At 54.8% G+C, this 13,591-nt stretch overlaps 1 protein-coding gene across 1 annotated transcript in view; it reads right to left on the minus strand.

Moving 5' to 3' along the window:
• MALL (mal, T cell differentiation protein like) overlaps positions 1 to 11,354 on the minus strand; it is a 23,411-nt gene extending 12,057 nt beyond the window's left edge. The window contains exon 1 of the mRNA XM_023732013.1: positions 11,151 to 11,354. Within this exon, the coding sequence (XP_023587781.1) occupies positions 11,151 to 11,258 (108 nt within the window). The 5' untranslated portion in view covers positions 11,259 to 11,354. The remainder of the gene's footprint in view (positions 1 to 11,150) is intronic.
• Positions 11,355 to 13,591: the final 2,237 nt, after the last annotated feature.

The following is a 13,591-nucleotide window of genomic DNA, read 5'->3' on the forward strand; positions in this document are numbered from 1 at the left end:
CCCGGCGGAGGACGTGAGCGGCCCCCGGCCCCGTAGGGGCTGCATACAGGGCACCCTCAGGCACACAGCGGGGACTGGGACTCCCTTAGGCGCCATCTGACACTGTGAAGTTTCAGGATGAAGAAAACCGTTGCCTCTTCCGTTCGGGTATCCGTGGCCCACGTGACTAAGCCCAGGGTCTCCCGCTCCCAGCGTGTCCTTTAAAGGGGTAAACAAGAGGAGACGCACCTGCCGCGGGGCTTCAGCTCCATGGCGAAGGTCCCATGCGAGACGCCCTGAGAGCTTTCGTCGTGTCCCTTCCTTCCATGGGCACGTTTTATACGTTCGCAATCCCGGCGAGCGCGCATATTGCGTTCTTTTGTTACGTTTCCGTGTTGTTTCGTGGCTTAATCACACTTTCAACGCAGCGTTGACTCCATCACACTGATAACACGTCATCGACTCAGTTGGGCTTCCAGCTTTCCCTCCATTTTAGTCGGTGCTGCAGTAAATAACTTGTTCAAGAAGCCCAGGTGGCGCACTTTCGGCTGGTAACCCAAAGGTCAGTGGTTCAAACCCCCCAGCCGCTCCAAGGCAGAACGCTATGGCAGTCGGCTTCCGTAAGGATTTCAGCCTTGGAAACCCTACGGAGCGGTTCTCCTCTGTCCTACAGGGTCGCTGGGAGTTGGAATCGACTGGAAGGCGACAAGTTGAGATAACTTGCTGCGTGGACGTATCTTTCTCGTGTCACATTGTTTCCCAGGGGTCCATTTTCTCACCGGACTTCCTGGCAGGAGGTGTGGGCAGGGAGGGGGTGTATCGGATGAGTTTCCAGCATCCATTAGGCTTCTCACGGCCCCTTGTTCGCGGCGTACGTGACGTCGTCCTAGCCAATGAGGTGTGAGGGGAAGCCTCCTGGGCATCGCCTGGGAGAGGCTCCATTGTGCCTAACAAGGAGGCACCGAACGAGATGGCCCCTCTCTTGCTCTGGCATTGCCAGGAAGTGACGGCTGGAGCCAGGAAAGGGTGGAGGAGAGAGATGGCAAGACTCTGGGTCTGTGAAAGGACAATTGAGCCACTGCAGAACGCACCCAGAGGCCTAGCCTGCCGAGCCCTGCACTTCCCGTGGTGTGAGACTCGGACAAGCCGGGCTGCGACAGCGTCTGAGAGCAAGCCAGCTCTGCTCGCAGCACCCATGTGGACACCTGTGACGGGGTCTGCCCCTGTCCCCACACCCCCGGCCCTGTCCCCACGTCAGACACCCCCTGGCTCCCGATGACTCCTAGGCCAGACTCGGAGCACACTCGCCCCCTGCGTCCTGCCGCTCTCGGCGACCTTCCTTCATGGGCTGCAGCCGGCAGCGGGCTGGGAAATCCCTTTAGTGGGTTGCCAACCAGCATAAAACATTCAGTAAATGAGTACAGAAAATGAAGGAGTGCGTTGCCCAAAGTACATATTGTTTCCCAGAACTTTTGTTTCTCTGTCTCACTCACACACACACGCACACACAGATGGTACGGGGTTGTGATGATATACGATTACGAATCACAGCCGACATGCACGCACGCTCACACACACGCACACTTAGATGTGCACCGGGTCGCGCTGATACATGATTATAAATCACAGCCGGTGCGCACACGCACACACATGCACACGTAGATCTGCACCGGGTTGCGATGATATGTGATTTATGAATCACAGCTGACACACGCGCACACACACGTAGATGTGCACCGGGCTGTGATGATGTGATTATGAATTACAGCCAAAGCATGAAAGCCTCACTCTAGCACGCCTGCCTTCCTCTTTTCAAGGCCTCTCTGCCCGCGCGCAAGGATCCGAGGCTCCCCAGTGTAGGCCCGGGGGGGCCATTCGGAGGTCGGAGGAGGCGGTGCTGGGGCTTGTTAGCCGGCCAGCAGGCAGAATCTGGCCTGGTCTGTGTGGGAACTGAGAACCAGGGAGGTGAAGGAAGCGCTGCTGAGGATGAGGTGGGGCTGCCAGGACCAGTGTGCGAAACTGTGGAATGTCTCCGTGCGCAGTGGCTGGGATCCCACCGACAGAGAAGAGGCAGGCCAACCAGTGCCTTCCCCGTGCCTGCTCCTGCCTCGAGGGCCACGGCTGGAAGGTGCGTGTCCCCTGAGGACACTAGTAGGCGGCCTAGCCAGAAGGTGCTAGCTTCCTGCAGGCCACCCCTGGAGACCAGGGTGCCCCTGGCCAGCTGAGTAGAGGCCTCCCTCCCTGTAGGCTGCCCAGAGACCCCAGCTGCTCCAGCCCCCACAGCTGGCCTCCATGGGTGCCGTGGACAGCCCCCCACAGCAGGCCTGCATAGGTGCCATGGACAACCCCTCACAGCAGGCCTGCATGGGTGCTGTGGACAGCCCATGAGGCAGCCCCCACCCCTGCCTGGCTTGCTGGGCAGGCACCATCCCCACTGTGGCCCCCAGAGCCCCAGAGGTGCCCAGCCGGGGCATGGCAGCCCTGCACTGGAGTCCAGGACCCTAACAGGCTGCAAACCCAGAACAGCCAGCATTAAGTGGAAGTTCTATGCCCCACAATTCAACCTAGGGCACTTCCAGATGCGGAGCCACCACGTTATGAGAATGTTATGTCTGTGGCTTTAAGGTGAGCAGGAAATTGCTGGCTGCCCACAGACCTCCTATGGGAACTGTAGCCTATCCTGCCCTTTCTAGAAACAATGGTGTTGACCTGGAGTCCCCCTCTGTTGTCTCTCCTGGAGAACAAATCAGTGAGGGGGTACTTGTGCCCACAGCGCTCCCAGGACTGGGCTGACAACATGCCAAGAAAATCAGTGCTGGGCCCTCCTCGGATCCCTGGCCTACCCTGGGCTGTGTGCAGGGCTGAGAGTGGCAGATGCCGATCCCTGGCCTCCCCTGGGGTGTGTGCGGGCCTGGGCCAAGAGTAGCAGGATGCCAAGGCTCAGGAGGGCCCGTGAGTCAGCGGGCCTGCATCTCCCCTGCCGCTTCCTCCCCTCCCTGTACCTCGCTTCCTCCCCCAGGACCTCATCCACCCTCCTCCATTCAGAGCCAGGACTGCTGACCCCAGGACTGACGCAGCTTTTTATTGACTAGACTGCAAAGGTTTTACACTGTAGCGTAAAATAGGACAATAAAAATACTTTTGTTCAGCCAAAGTCTAAAGGGCCTTTCTCGTCTGTTTTAGAAAAAATTAAACAATTTGGGGGCATTTTTTGTTTTGTTTTACTTTCTTTTTACTTGTGCACCTTAGAAAAGCTAGAAAGCACAGAAAAGATGTAAACAGCAGGATAAATATATCCCACTCCCACCAGTGGCCTCCTGGATGGGACATCCCCAGCGGCCCGGGCCTCCAGCCCTGGTCTCCTCTTTGCTCCTGTCCCGTGTAGGACAGCTCTGGCAGTGCAGCGGTGAGGCCATCTGCCCCCATAAAGATTTACAGCCAAGAAGACCCCATGGGGCAGTCCTATATGGTCACACAGGGTCACCATGAGTCAGAACTGACTTGGTGACACGCAACAACAGAACACTTACTTCATGTTCCCTCACGTGTCCTCGGGAGGTCACCTCATGAGCTCTGGGCTTGACCTGGGGGAGACCTCCCTGTCTCCCCCCGCCTGGAGGCCAGAGCACATGGCTGCTTCCTGCTATTCTGGCCCCCCTCCCACCTCCTTCCCCCAGCATGATCCCCGGACCCTTTGATAGACCCGAGGGACCCACATTCCTGCTGTAGGAGTTCACCTTTCACAGTCCAGCCTAGAAGGGCTACCTGCTGAGCCCCTCCCTCACACCACCTCCCAGCCCATCTTTCACCAGATCCTTTAGGGCCGGGACCAGACCAATGGCACCTCCTCCAGTAAGCCACCCCGGATGACCAAGCCCCCAGCACACCTCTCAGGGACCTCCCTCCTGCTCATTCTCCGCTTTCCGTGTTTCTCTCTTGCTCCCCGCCTCCTTGCCCCTCAGGCCCTGAACTGGAGGCAAGACTGTGGCCCCAGTGTCCAGTATAAAACGGGTGCTCAGCACATGTTGACTGATTCAAGAAAGGAAGACCGAAGGTGGGTTTCTGCTGCTCACAGTCTCATCTTCCTGGTGTGGCCCCCTGCAGCTGGTGCCCCGGAGGCCCAGGGCTTACCACTGGGGCCAGCCACGGCTTTGCATTTCTGCCAGCAGCCTGGAGCAAAAGGGGACAAATGTCCCCTTGTTCATCCCACCCCTTCCCTGATCCATCGCCCCCCAGGCCCTAGAAATTCTCCACATAGGAGCAGATGGGATTCCCAGGAGGCTCCTCCCACCTCTCTGCTTCCTCCCCACCCTGCACCCTTTGCCTATCCCGGGACACCCCAGCTCCCTGGCACAGAGTAAGCACTACAGGAGAACACTCTGTTAGAGAGGAAATTGTTCAAATAAATACCACCCCATCCCCACGCCCACCCAGCACCACTTGGGCAGAGAGAGAGGGTCCAGATGTGGGGGGGGGGGTGCGGTGAAAGGAGTGGGGCAGAAAAGCAAAATTCCGAGAATCACAGCTGAGGCGAGGGGCTGAGATGGGTTTCTCTGAGCCACTTCAGAGGACTGGAGCCAGGCCCGTGATATCCGGCCCTGCTGGGTGGGGAGCTCACTGAGGTTCCACTCTGGAGCCTGGCTGGGGCCCACCTGGTACCTGCAGGTGCAGCTGGAGGCTAGGAAAGGGGGGAGGCTGTGCCTTTAGGTCTCTAAGAGCCGCCCCGGCCCCAACGGGTCAGGCCCTGTGTGGGCCCTGAGCAGCCATCCATTCTGGCCGGCTGGGCTAGGGAGACCTGACCAGGTACTGACAGCTGAGCACCCAAAAGACAGGCTGGATTTCTTCAGGAGAGGGAGTGGGAAGGCTCCATGGCCACTGCTGTCTGACAGGTGTGGATGGGGCAAGGAAGGGGCTGGTGGAGAGGGATGAAGGCCAGGGACTGCATGGACAGAATCTCCTGAAGAGCCTGACGCGGGGGCTCCTTGCCCCTTCCAAACCAATAACTGCCCTACTCTGGCCTGCTTCCTGCCACTTGCCAGCCTGAAGGACTCTCCAGGAATGTCTCCTGCCTCCCATGGGTCTGCCCTGCCCCAGGAGAAAGTTCTCCAGGCTTCTAGGATGGAGTGGGAGGGGCTGGGTGAGCACTGCTTATCTGCGAGACTCCTTATCTGGGGCTTCTTTCGGGTCCAGTGGGTCCAAATAGATGGGTCGCCTCCCTGCGACTCCTTCAAGAGCACCCAGTTTTTTCCGTCAGAGCCCCTGTTATCTACGAGAAATCTCCCTGTAGGAGGACCTTCCGGCAGTATGTCTGTCTGTCTGTCTTGTCTGAACTGGGAGAGACCACTGGCTGAGGGGAGGTTGTGGCTGGATGGTCAGGGAAGGGATGGCCTGGAAGCTGAGGCCCAGGGGGAAGGGTGTGTGTGGGTGCAGGGCTGTGCCCCTGTTGTCTTCTAATGCCCCCTCAGTTCCAGGCCCACCCTCTGTCCTCTGCTCTGTGATGTGGGGCTGGAGGCCTGCAGACCGCGGCTCCCAGCTCCCTCAGCAGCTGGATTCCCGTCAGGGTCTGGCACTGGGAGGACCTGGGGGAGGCCGGAAGGGGAGGGTGGGGCCTTCCTCCCTGCGTTTCCAGGCCCTGCCGCTCCTGCGGCAGCAGGCGATGCCAGCCCCAGCCTTTTTGTGCTCACAGCGCCAGGCTCTGCGTCCCCCCCGATCCACACTACCCCACCTCCCAGGTCCCCACACCAGCTGGCGGAGCTGCCTCCAGAGGCTGGAGCATCAGCCCCCTTTTCCTTTTGTCCCCCACTCCTAGGAGTGGTAGCTGCTTCCGGGCCCAGTACTCACTGGATTAGTTCAGCACCTCCCGTCTGCTCTTCCAGTTTTCAAATAGGAATCCCCTCTGTGGGAAACACCCACTGGGGTTTCAGTCCCCTCTGCACCCCAACAGACACTAAAACAAACAAACAGACCCGTTGTCGTCGAGTCGATTCCAACTCATGGCGACCCTGTAGGACAGAGTAGAACTGCCCCATAGGGTTTCCGAAGAGCAGCTGGTGGATTTGAACTGCCGACCTTTTGGTGAGCAGCTGAGCTCTAACCACTGTGCCACCACAGCATCATTTATTTGTCTGCTTGGCTATTCTCTGTCTTCACTGTTGGACACCTAACTCCTTCACGCGGGGAGCACGTCTGTTTTGTTCATCTTTATATCCCTGGCCCCAACCCTCAAAGTATGGAGAACTGAAAAGGGAATACAGAGAAGCAGCGACAAGGATTTTTTCTTTTGGAAAACTCAACTTCTAAGAAATGTTACAATGGAGGGGAGGTTCCAACATTACTTCCAAGTTGAAAATGAGCCCCGGCGCCTCCTCTCCACCCCTCCAGTCACTGGCTGGTCCACAGAATTGCCCCTGGCGGTCCCTCTGCCAGTGTTCAGTGAGTTTTCAAACAGACATTTAAATATAAATGAGTGGAAGAAGAAACAGGCCGACATGAAAGGAAAACCGGGGATTTAGGTACGACACGGGCAGGTGGCTCGGGGTGGGATCCTCCCCCTCCGTGCGGGAGACCCAAGTTCAATTCCCGGCCAATGCCCCTCACGTGCAGCCACCACCCGTCGGTCAGTGCAGGCTTGTGTGCTGCTGGGATGATGAACAGGTTTTAGTGGAGCTTCCAGACTTAGACTAGGAAGAAAGGCCTGGTGATCTACTTCTAAAAATCAGGCAATGAAAATCCTATGGATCACAACAGTCCAGTCCCGTTGTGCATGGGGTCACCATGAGGCAGACCAACTTGATAGCAGCTGACAACAACAGGTAAGACATTAGGATAAACTTCCTGAGCTGGAAGATTCTGGAATGAACTTCCAAGGGCATCATTCTTTCCTTCCTGGGCGATGTGCAGGCAAGTTAAGAAGTTGAAAGGAAAACATAAAACATCAAGCAGAGTGTTTGAATGATCTTGCCTTTTAACTGGCTGACGCTAGAAACCTTGGGTGTTTCTTTTTAATTAGTCAAAATCTAATGACTAAGTTAACTGGTGAAAAGGTTCAAAGTTAAAAGGCTTTTTTGCCTTTTGTTCGTCAAACACTCCCAGTCACAGTCACGTAGGTCAGCTCTCAGTTCCCACCTTCCAGCCTGTAAAGAAGCTGACCAGTCAACTCGCGCTGCAAACGTAGGGCATGGTCTGCCTCGGCTGCCTGCAGGAGGGGAGCTCTGGGAAGCCAGCTAGGGCTTGTGAGTCACACCCTGTCCCAGCGCTCAGCCCAGCCCGGGCACACAGCAGACACCCATGCTCACTCGCTGAGTGAATGAAAGAGGGAATAAGTGGGTGTCTGGATGGTACGAATGGTTAAGCGGTTGGCATAAATGTTGGCAGTTTGAATCCACCCAGAGACGTCGAGGAAGAAAGGCCTGGCTATCTACTTCTGAAAGGACATAGCCACTGAAAACCCCACGAAGCACAGTTCTACCCTGAGACACGCAGGGTCGCTCGACAGCAGTAGGTTTGGTTTTTGTCGTTGTTGTTCTCATCTTAAAATCCATCGATTCAGAAGTGTCTCAACATTATGTTTCGAAATGAATATGACTTCCCAATGACAAATAGAAAGTCAACAACAAACTGAAACGAAATATGAATTTTAATGTTAAAGTCTCGAACGGTCTCATACGTAGCTGGTGGGAATGTGATACGGCCCGGCCACTCTGGAAAATTGTTAGGCAGTGTCTTTAAAAAACTAAAGATAGTATAGTACACAGCCCAGCAATCACACTCTTGGGCATTTTTCCCAGAGAAATGAAAATGTACCTCCCCATAAAGACCTGTACACAAATTTTCATAGCAGTTTTATTTGAAACAGCCCAAATCTGGAAACCATCCAGAAGCCCCACAATAGGTGACTAGTTGCAGGAACACGCAATGACCAGCGTCTACTCAGCAAGGACAAGGAACGCACTATTGATACCTGCGGAGCCCTGGTGGCACAGTGGTTAAGAGCTAGGCTGCTGACCCAAAGTTCAAATCCACCAGCCGCTCCTTGGAAGCCCTATGGGGCAGTTCTGCTCTGTCCTGTAGGGCCGTTATGAGTCGGAATCCACTCGATGGCAATGGGTATTTATACCAGCAACAGCTTGGATGGATCTCAGTCATGCTGAGTGGGAAAAGCCAATCTCAGAAGATCACATACTGTTTGAGTCCACTTATTTACATAACTTCCTCAACACGACAGGATTATAGGGGTGGAGACTGGATCAGTGGTGGCAGGGATTAGGGGTGCGGGGAGGGGTGGTGTGACTAGGAGGGAGTGGCAGGAGGAAGACGTTTGTAGTGATGGAATAGTTCGATATCTTGATTGTGATGGTTATTACATGAATCTACACACTTGATAGAATGGCATGAAAACCCACGCACACGTTTTTCCAATGTCTAATTCCTAGTTCTGATGTTGTACAAAAGAGCAAGAGAATGCCGCTGGCCAGCAACGGTGGCACGGGGCCTTAGGGAAACAGACGGGGAGAGAGCCGGGTCTCGTTTAAGCCCTTGTTTAAGTGGCTGGAGGGAAGTGTGGCTGCAGACACCTCTGACGCCCGCCTCGAGCTGCCCCGGATCACAGACAACTTCTGAATCCAGATCACGGGCTTTTGCTTTCTCTGCCTCTTCTTGCTAGCCTGAGCTCCAGGCTTTAACACCCTCTGGACTCATGGCCCTAGAAAAACATGCTCCTTTCCATGATGCTGCTGCCCCCAAGGAGGAGAATCTGCTGGGACCCCGAGGCCTGGTGCTCTGTGGTCACCCCACTGGGCGGACGCAGGCAGCACACCCAGGTGTTCAGAGGTAGAGGGGCCTGCGGTGAGGCTGGTTCTGCCCGCTCCTTTCCAGCCCAGCGAGTCTTGGGGTCAGAACCACCCACAACCTCAATATTCTCTCCTTCTGTCCCTACTTACCTCCCCATCCCTCACCCCAGATATCAGCCACACATGATTTCACATTCTGTGCTATAAATGCCCATTTAGGGGAAAAGCAAGTGCGGAACAGCATGTACAGTGTAACTCCATTAGATGCATGCCTAAGTATATGGGAATATCTAGAAATAGCTAATGATATCTACAAAGACATATCCCAGTTATATATGGATTGTATTTATTTCTGTATTTTCTAAGTTTTCAACAACAAATAAAGATTACTTGTAAATTAAAAATAATAAAATTAAAATGAGAAAACATCAGACGAGCCCAACTGAGGGACATTCTACAAAATAACTGATCGGTACTTCTCAAACGTGTCAAGAAAAAGACTGAGGAATTGTCCCACACGAAAGGACATGGAAGAAAGGTGACAAGTGAATGCAATGTGGGATTCTGGACCAGAAAAAGGGTATTAGTGAAAAATTAACAAAACTGAATAAGGTTTATAGGATGATGAACGGTACAGTATCGATGTTCATTTCTTGATTTCTGTCATTGTACATGTGAGATGTGAACATGAGGGAAGCTGAGTGAAGAGTAAGGAGCCCTGGTGGCACAGTGGTTAAGCGCTCGGCTGCTATCCAAAAGGTCAGCAGTTTGACTCCACCGGCTGCTCCTTGGAAACCCTATAGGGCAGTTCTACTCTGTCCTATAGGGCCGCTATGAGTCAGAATTAACTTGACAACAGTGGGTTTGGTTTTTGGTCTGAGTCCCAGGTGCAGGCTTATTGTGAGGGCGGGTGCCGTGATGAGCCCCTCTCTTGAAGAGTCTCACCTGAGCTGTTCGTCTGACCACCCACCCACCCCGCCCACCCCTCCCCAGCCTGTCCCTCCGGCCTCGTGCCAGTTGTTCTCTCCTGGCCACTGGGCCTTTCCCTCTTCTGCCCCCAGCCTCGGAAATCAGCCCCACCGGACACCTCCCCTCAAGCACAGGCCACTGTGGAGAGAGACTGTGGGGGTCTCTTCTCCAGCACGCAGAAACCACCTGAAGGCACGTGTACTCAGTAAAAAGCCATGCAGCCAGCCCCATCATGGAGGTCTACGTGGGTGCTTTGGCAGCGAGGGACACGCCCAGGTCCCGGCACACACAACTCCCAAGGGCACTAAGATGTCAGCAGTCTGGCAGGATGCCCGCTCCTGTGTCTCGGAGGCGGCAGCCCTGGCAGAAACCTGCGTCTCAGGTGGGGTTTCAGCGAGAGCCACCCAACAGCCCGCCCTACCCGACTTGCCTTTCTCCTTGACATCAGTGGGCGCTCTTTAACCAGTTTACCTGAAGCCACTCAAGGCCAGCTCAGCCTTGCAGGCAGACGAGGAGGGTGAGAAGGGCAGTTTAAAGGTGGAGCCACTTTCTATCTGCTCCTCCCTGCCCAGGAGCAGCGCTGCCCAAGTCAGGGCAGGTAGGAAAACATTGCCCACAAGCCAGACATTTCAGAAAGTGTTTGAAGGTCAAAACAAACCCCTTTGCCCTGAACTCTTCACCGAGCCTTGGTCTCTACGTGGGTGAAAAGAGGACCTAACACCCTGCTGACAGAGGTGTGCTATTCCTGGAATGGCTGTATTCATATGCAGAGCCCTGCAGACCGGGCGCTCAGCCTCTGGCAGGGACTAGTGCCACAGCTGGGCTGTGAGGCACCCCAGGGAGTAACGCAGAGAAGGGTTCTGACGGGCGAACGGGCGCCCAACACGCCCGTTTCGTGGCCGTGCCGGAAGCTACCTTGTGTGTGGGGCGCACACAAACCAAAGTTCACAGTCAGCTAACAGGACAATTAAAGCCATCTCTCCTCTCAGAACGTGAGGCCGAGCCCCGCATTTTAAACTTCAGAAAAGAACAAACACAAGCCTGAAGAACAGAAATCCTATAACACAAGTCCATTTCCAGCATCCTCCTGAGAATCCTGGATGTTTCAGCAACATGCCCACACCCCTCCGAGCACCAGGAGAGCCACCTTCACCCACAGCGGAGTTTTGTTTGGAAAAAGGAAACGCGAGCATCCTGCAGACTGGACGGACACAGGGTGAAGGGATCTGGCTGGAGTCTGTCAGACGCATCCCAGTTCTGAGCCCAGTGTGTGTGTGTGTGTGTGTGTGTGTGTGTGTCTCGGGGGGTGGGTACTGAAGCCAACAGCAGCTGCTGAGGAAATGGGCCCTGGGTCTCCTCCCCTGGGAGCGGGCGCCGGTCCCAGGTCCCCCGCCGTGAGGGGGCCACACTCACCAGCTCGGGCAGGAAGAAGGCGAAGGGCATGGAGAGGAAGAACGACACCCCAGAGGGCACGTCGGACGGGGCGTAGCTGGTGGCCGGTGGGGCATCCCGGGAGGCCATCTCTCGCACTCGCCCGTGCCCTGGCGGCAGCAGCTCGCTGCGGCCACAGCCCTTCAAATATCAGCCCTGCCTGACACACCCATGGGAGGTCACAGGCCGGGGAGGGAAACGGCGTTCCAGCCGAGCAGGTCCTTCCACTCAGTGCAGCCCAGGCGTCATCAGGGAACGTGGAGCCAGCCTCAGACAGGCCTCGCTGCCAGCGGGGGAACTGCAGCCAGGGAGCAGGGAGGGGGCGCGGGGAGGTCCTTTCTGGGCTTTTCTCCCCAGAGGAATGTTTGAACTCCTCATTACAGGACTCCAAGCAACGCCAGCTGCGGCCACCTCACCCCTACTCTGCCCAGAGGATAGGCTGGGGCTGTTTTGGGGTGACAGACCATTTACTGAGGGTCTACGCTAGACTACTAACATAAAAGTTGGTGGTTTGAATCCACCCAGTGGCACCACGGAAGAAAGGCCTGGAGATCTGCTTCCTTAAAGATCATGGCCAAGAAAGCAGTTCTGCACTGACACAGGTGGGGTCGTCATGAGTCATAGTCAACTAGACGGCAACATGTTACTAGGAGCCGGCCTCCGGTGCTCACGCAGCCCTGCTGTGGGCTTTTCTGGGTGAGGAGAAAGAACTACATCAAGGAACTTATCGAGTTTACAGGGCCTGTCGTCGACAACGCTGCCTCCTACATCCATCAGCCCCTCCTGTGTGACTCCTTCTTTCTCCGCCCTCAGGGGAAACCCCAGCCTCAACCAGAATGGGGAGGAGTGGCCTCACTTCCGGCTCCCCACCCTGGGAACTTGGCGTTTTGCTTCCTTCTCTGGACCCCTCTCTATATCTCCTTCCTGTCCTCGTTTCCTCTGAGAGGGGCCCGCCACGGCGGCTCTGCTGCTCTCCTGTGGACAGAGGGTGGGCACCAGGAGGACCAAGCCCGACCCTCCTTCCCTCCCAGCCCATCCTGCCCCTCCACCCCCAGCCAGACCCAAGCCAAGAGTGGGGCCTGGGGCCAGGCAGTTCCTTCCTGGCGCCGCTGACTGTGGAGTGTGGGGGCTGGCTGCACGTCTGTGACTCGGAGACAAGCAACCCTTTCACTCAGATGCCGGGTCTGGGGGTTTGAGCGCCCCTCCTCTCTACCTTCATTTCTCTTACCCGCCCTGCAGAAAGGCCTGGCGCCTCGGCGTGGCCGCAGGTTCTGCTCAGGATGCCTGGGGCTTGGGGCTCCGTCTGCCCGCCCTCTGTGGCCTCAGCCTGGCCTCTGCAGGTCATTTTGGAAGCCGATCCCATGTGGAGCGAGGATATGGGGAGGACTGCCTTGAGAGCTGGGGCCTGGGGAGGGCCCAGTGCCCTGTTCAGTAACAAGAGCAGTGAATTGCGCACCTGTGGAAGTAGTCCCATTTTGGAATAGGGTTGCCTTATTTATCTGGTGCTGCTATAACAGAAATACCACAAGTGGATGGCTTTAACAAAGAAAGATTTATTCTCTCAGTCTAGAAGGCTAGAAGTCTGGATTCAGGGTACCAGCTCCAGGGGAAGGCCTTCTCCATCCATCAGCTCCGGCAGAAAGTCCTTGTCATCAGTCTTCCCCTGGTCTAGGAGCTTCTCAGCACAGGGTTACCAAGTACAAAGAACACATTCTGCTCCTGGCACTGCTTTTTTGGTGATATGAGGTCCCCCTGTCTCTCTGCTTTCTTCTCTCTTTTATATCTCAAAAGAGATTGACTTAAAACACAACCTAATTTTGTAGATTAAGTTCTGCCTCATTAACATAACTGCCTCTAATCTCATCTCATTAATATCCTAGAGATACGCTTTACAACACTTAGGAAAATCACATCAGATGACAAAATGGTGGATAATCACACAATAATGGGAATCACGGCCTAGCCAAGCTGACACACATTTTTGGGGGACACAATTCAATCCATAATAAGGTTTTCTTTGTTATGTTAATGAGGACATGTCAGTGTTAAGTGTGTCTTAAGTCAATCACTTTTGAGATATAAAGAGAGCAGTTTAGGCACCGAAGCTAGGAAGCAGAGATGGGGAAAGGTAGATGTTATATCACATGAAGATCCCCAAGAACCAAGGAACAGAAGCTGAAAAGAGACAAGGACCTCCTCCTAGAGTCGACAGAGAGAGAAAACCTTCCCCTAGAGTCAGCGCCCTGAATTTGGACTCCTAGCCTCTTAAACTATGAGATCATAAATTTCTGTTCCTTAAAGCCACCCACTTGCAGTATTTCTGTTACTGCAGCACTAAGAAACTAAAACTAAATATATTTAATGCTTTGTTTTTTTTTCTGGATGTTTTCAAGATTTTTTTCTTTGTCTTTAGTTTTAGTAGC

Source organism: Trichechus manatus, unplaced genomic scaffold, assembly GCF_000243295.1.
Source record: "Trichechus manatus latirostris isolate Lorelei unplaced genomic scaffold, TriManLat1.0 scaffold00004, whole genome shotgun sequence".
Lineage (NCBI taxonomy): Eukaryota > Metazoa > Chordata > Mammalia > Sirenia > Trichechidae > Trichechus > Trichechus manatus.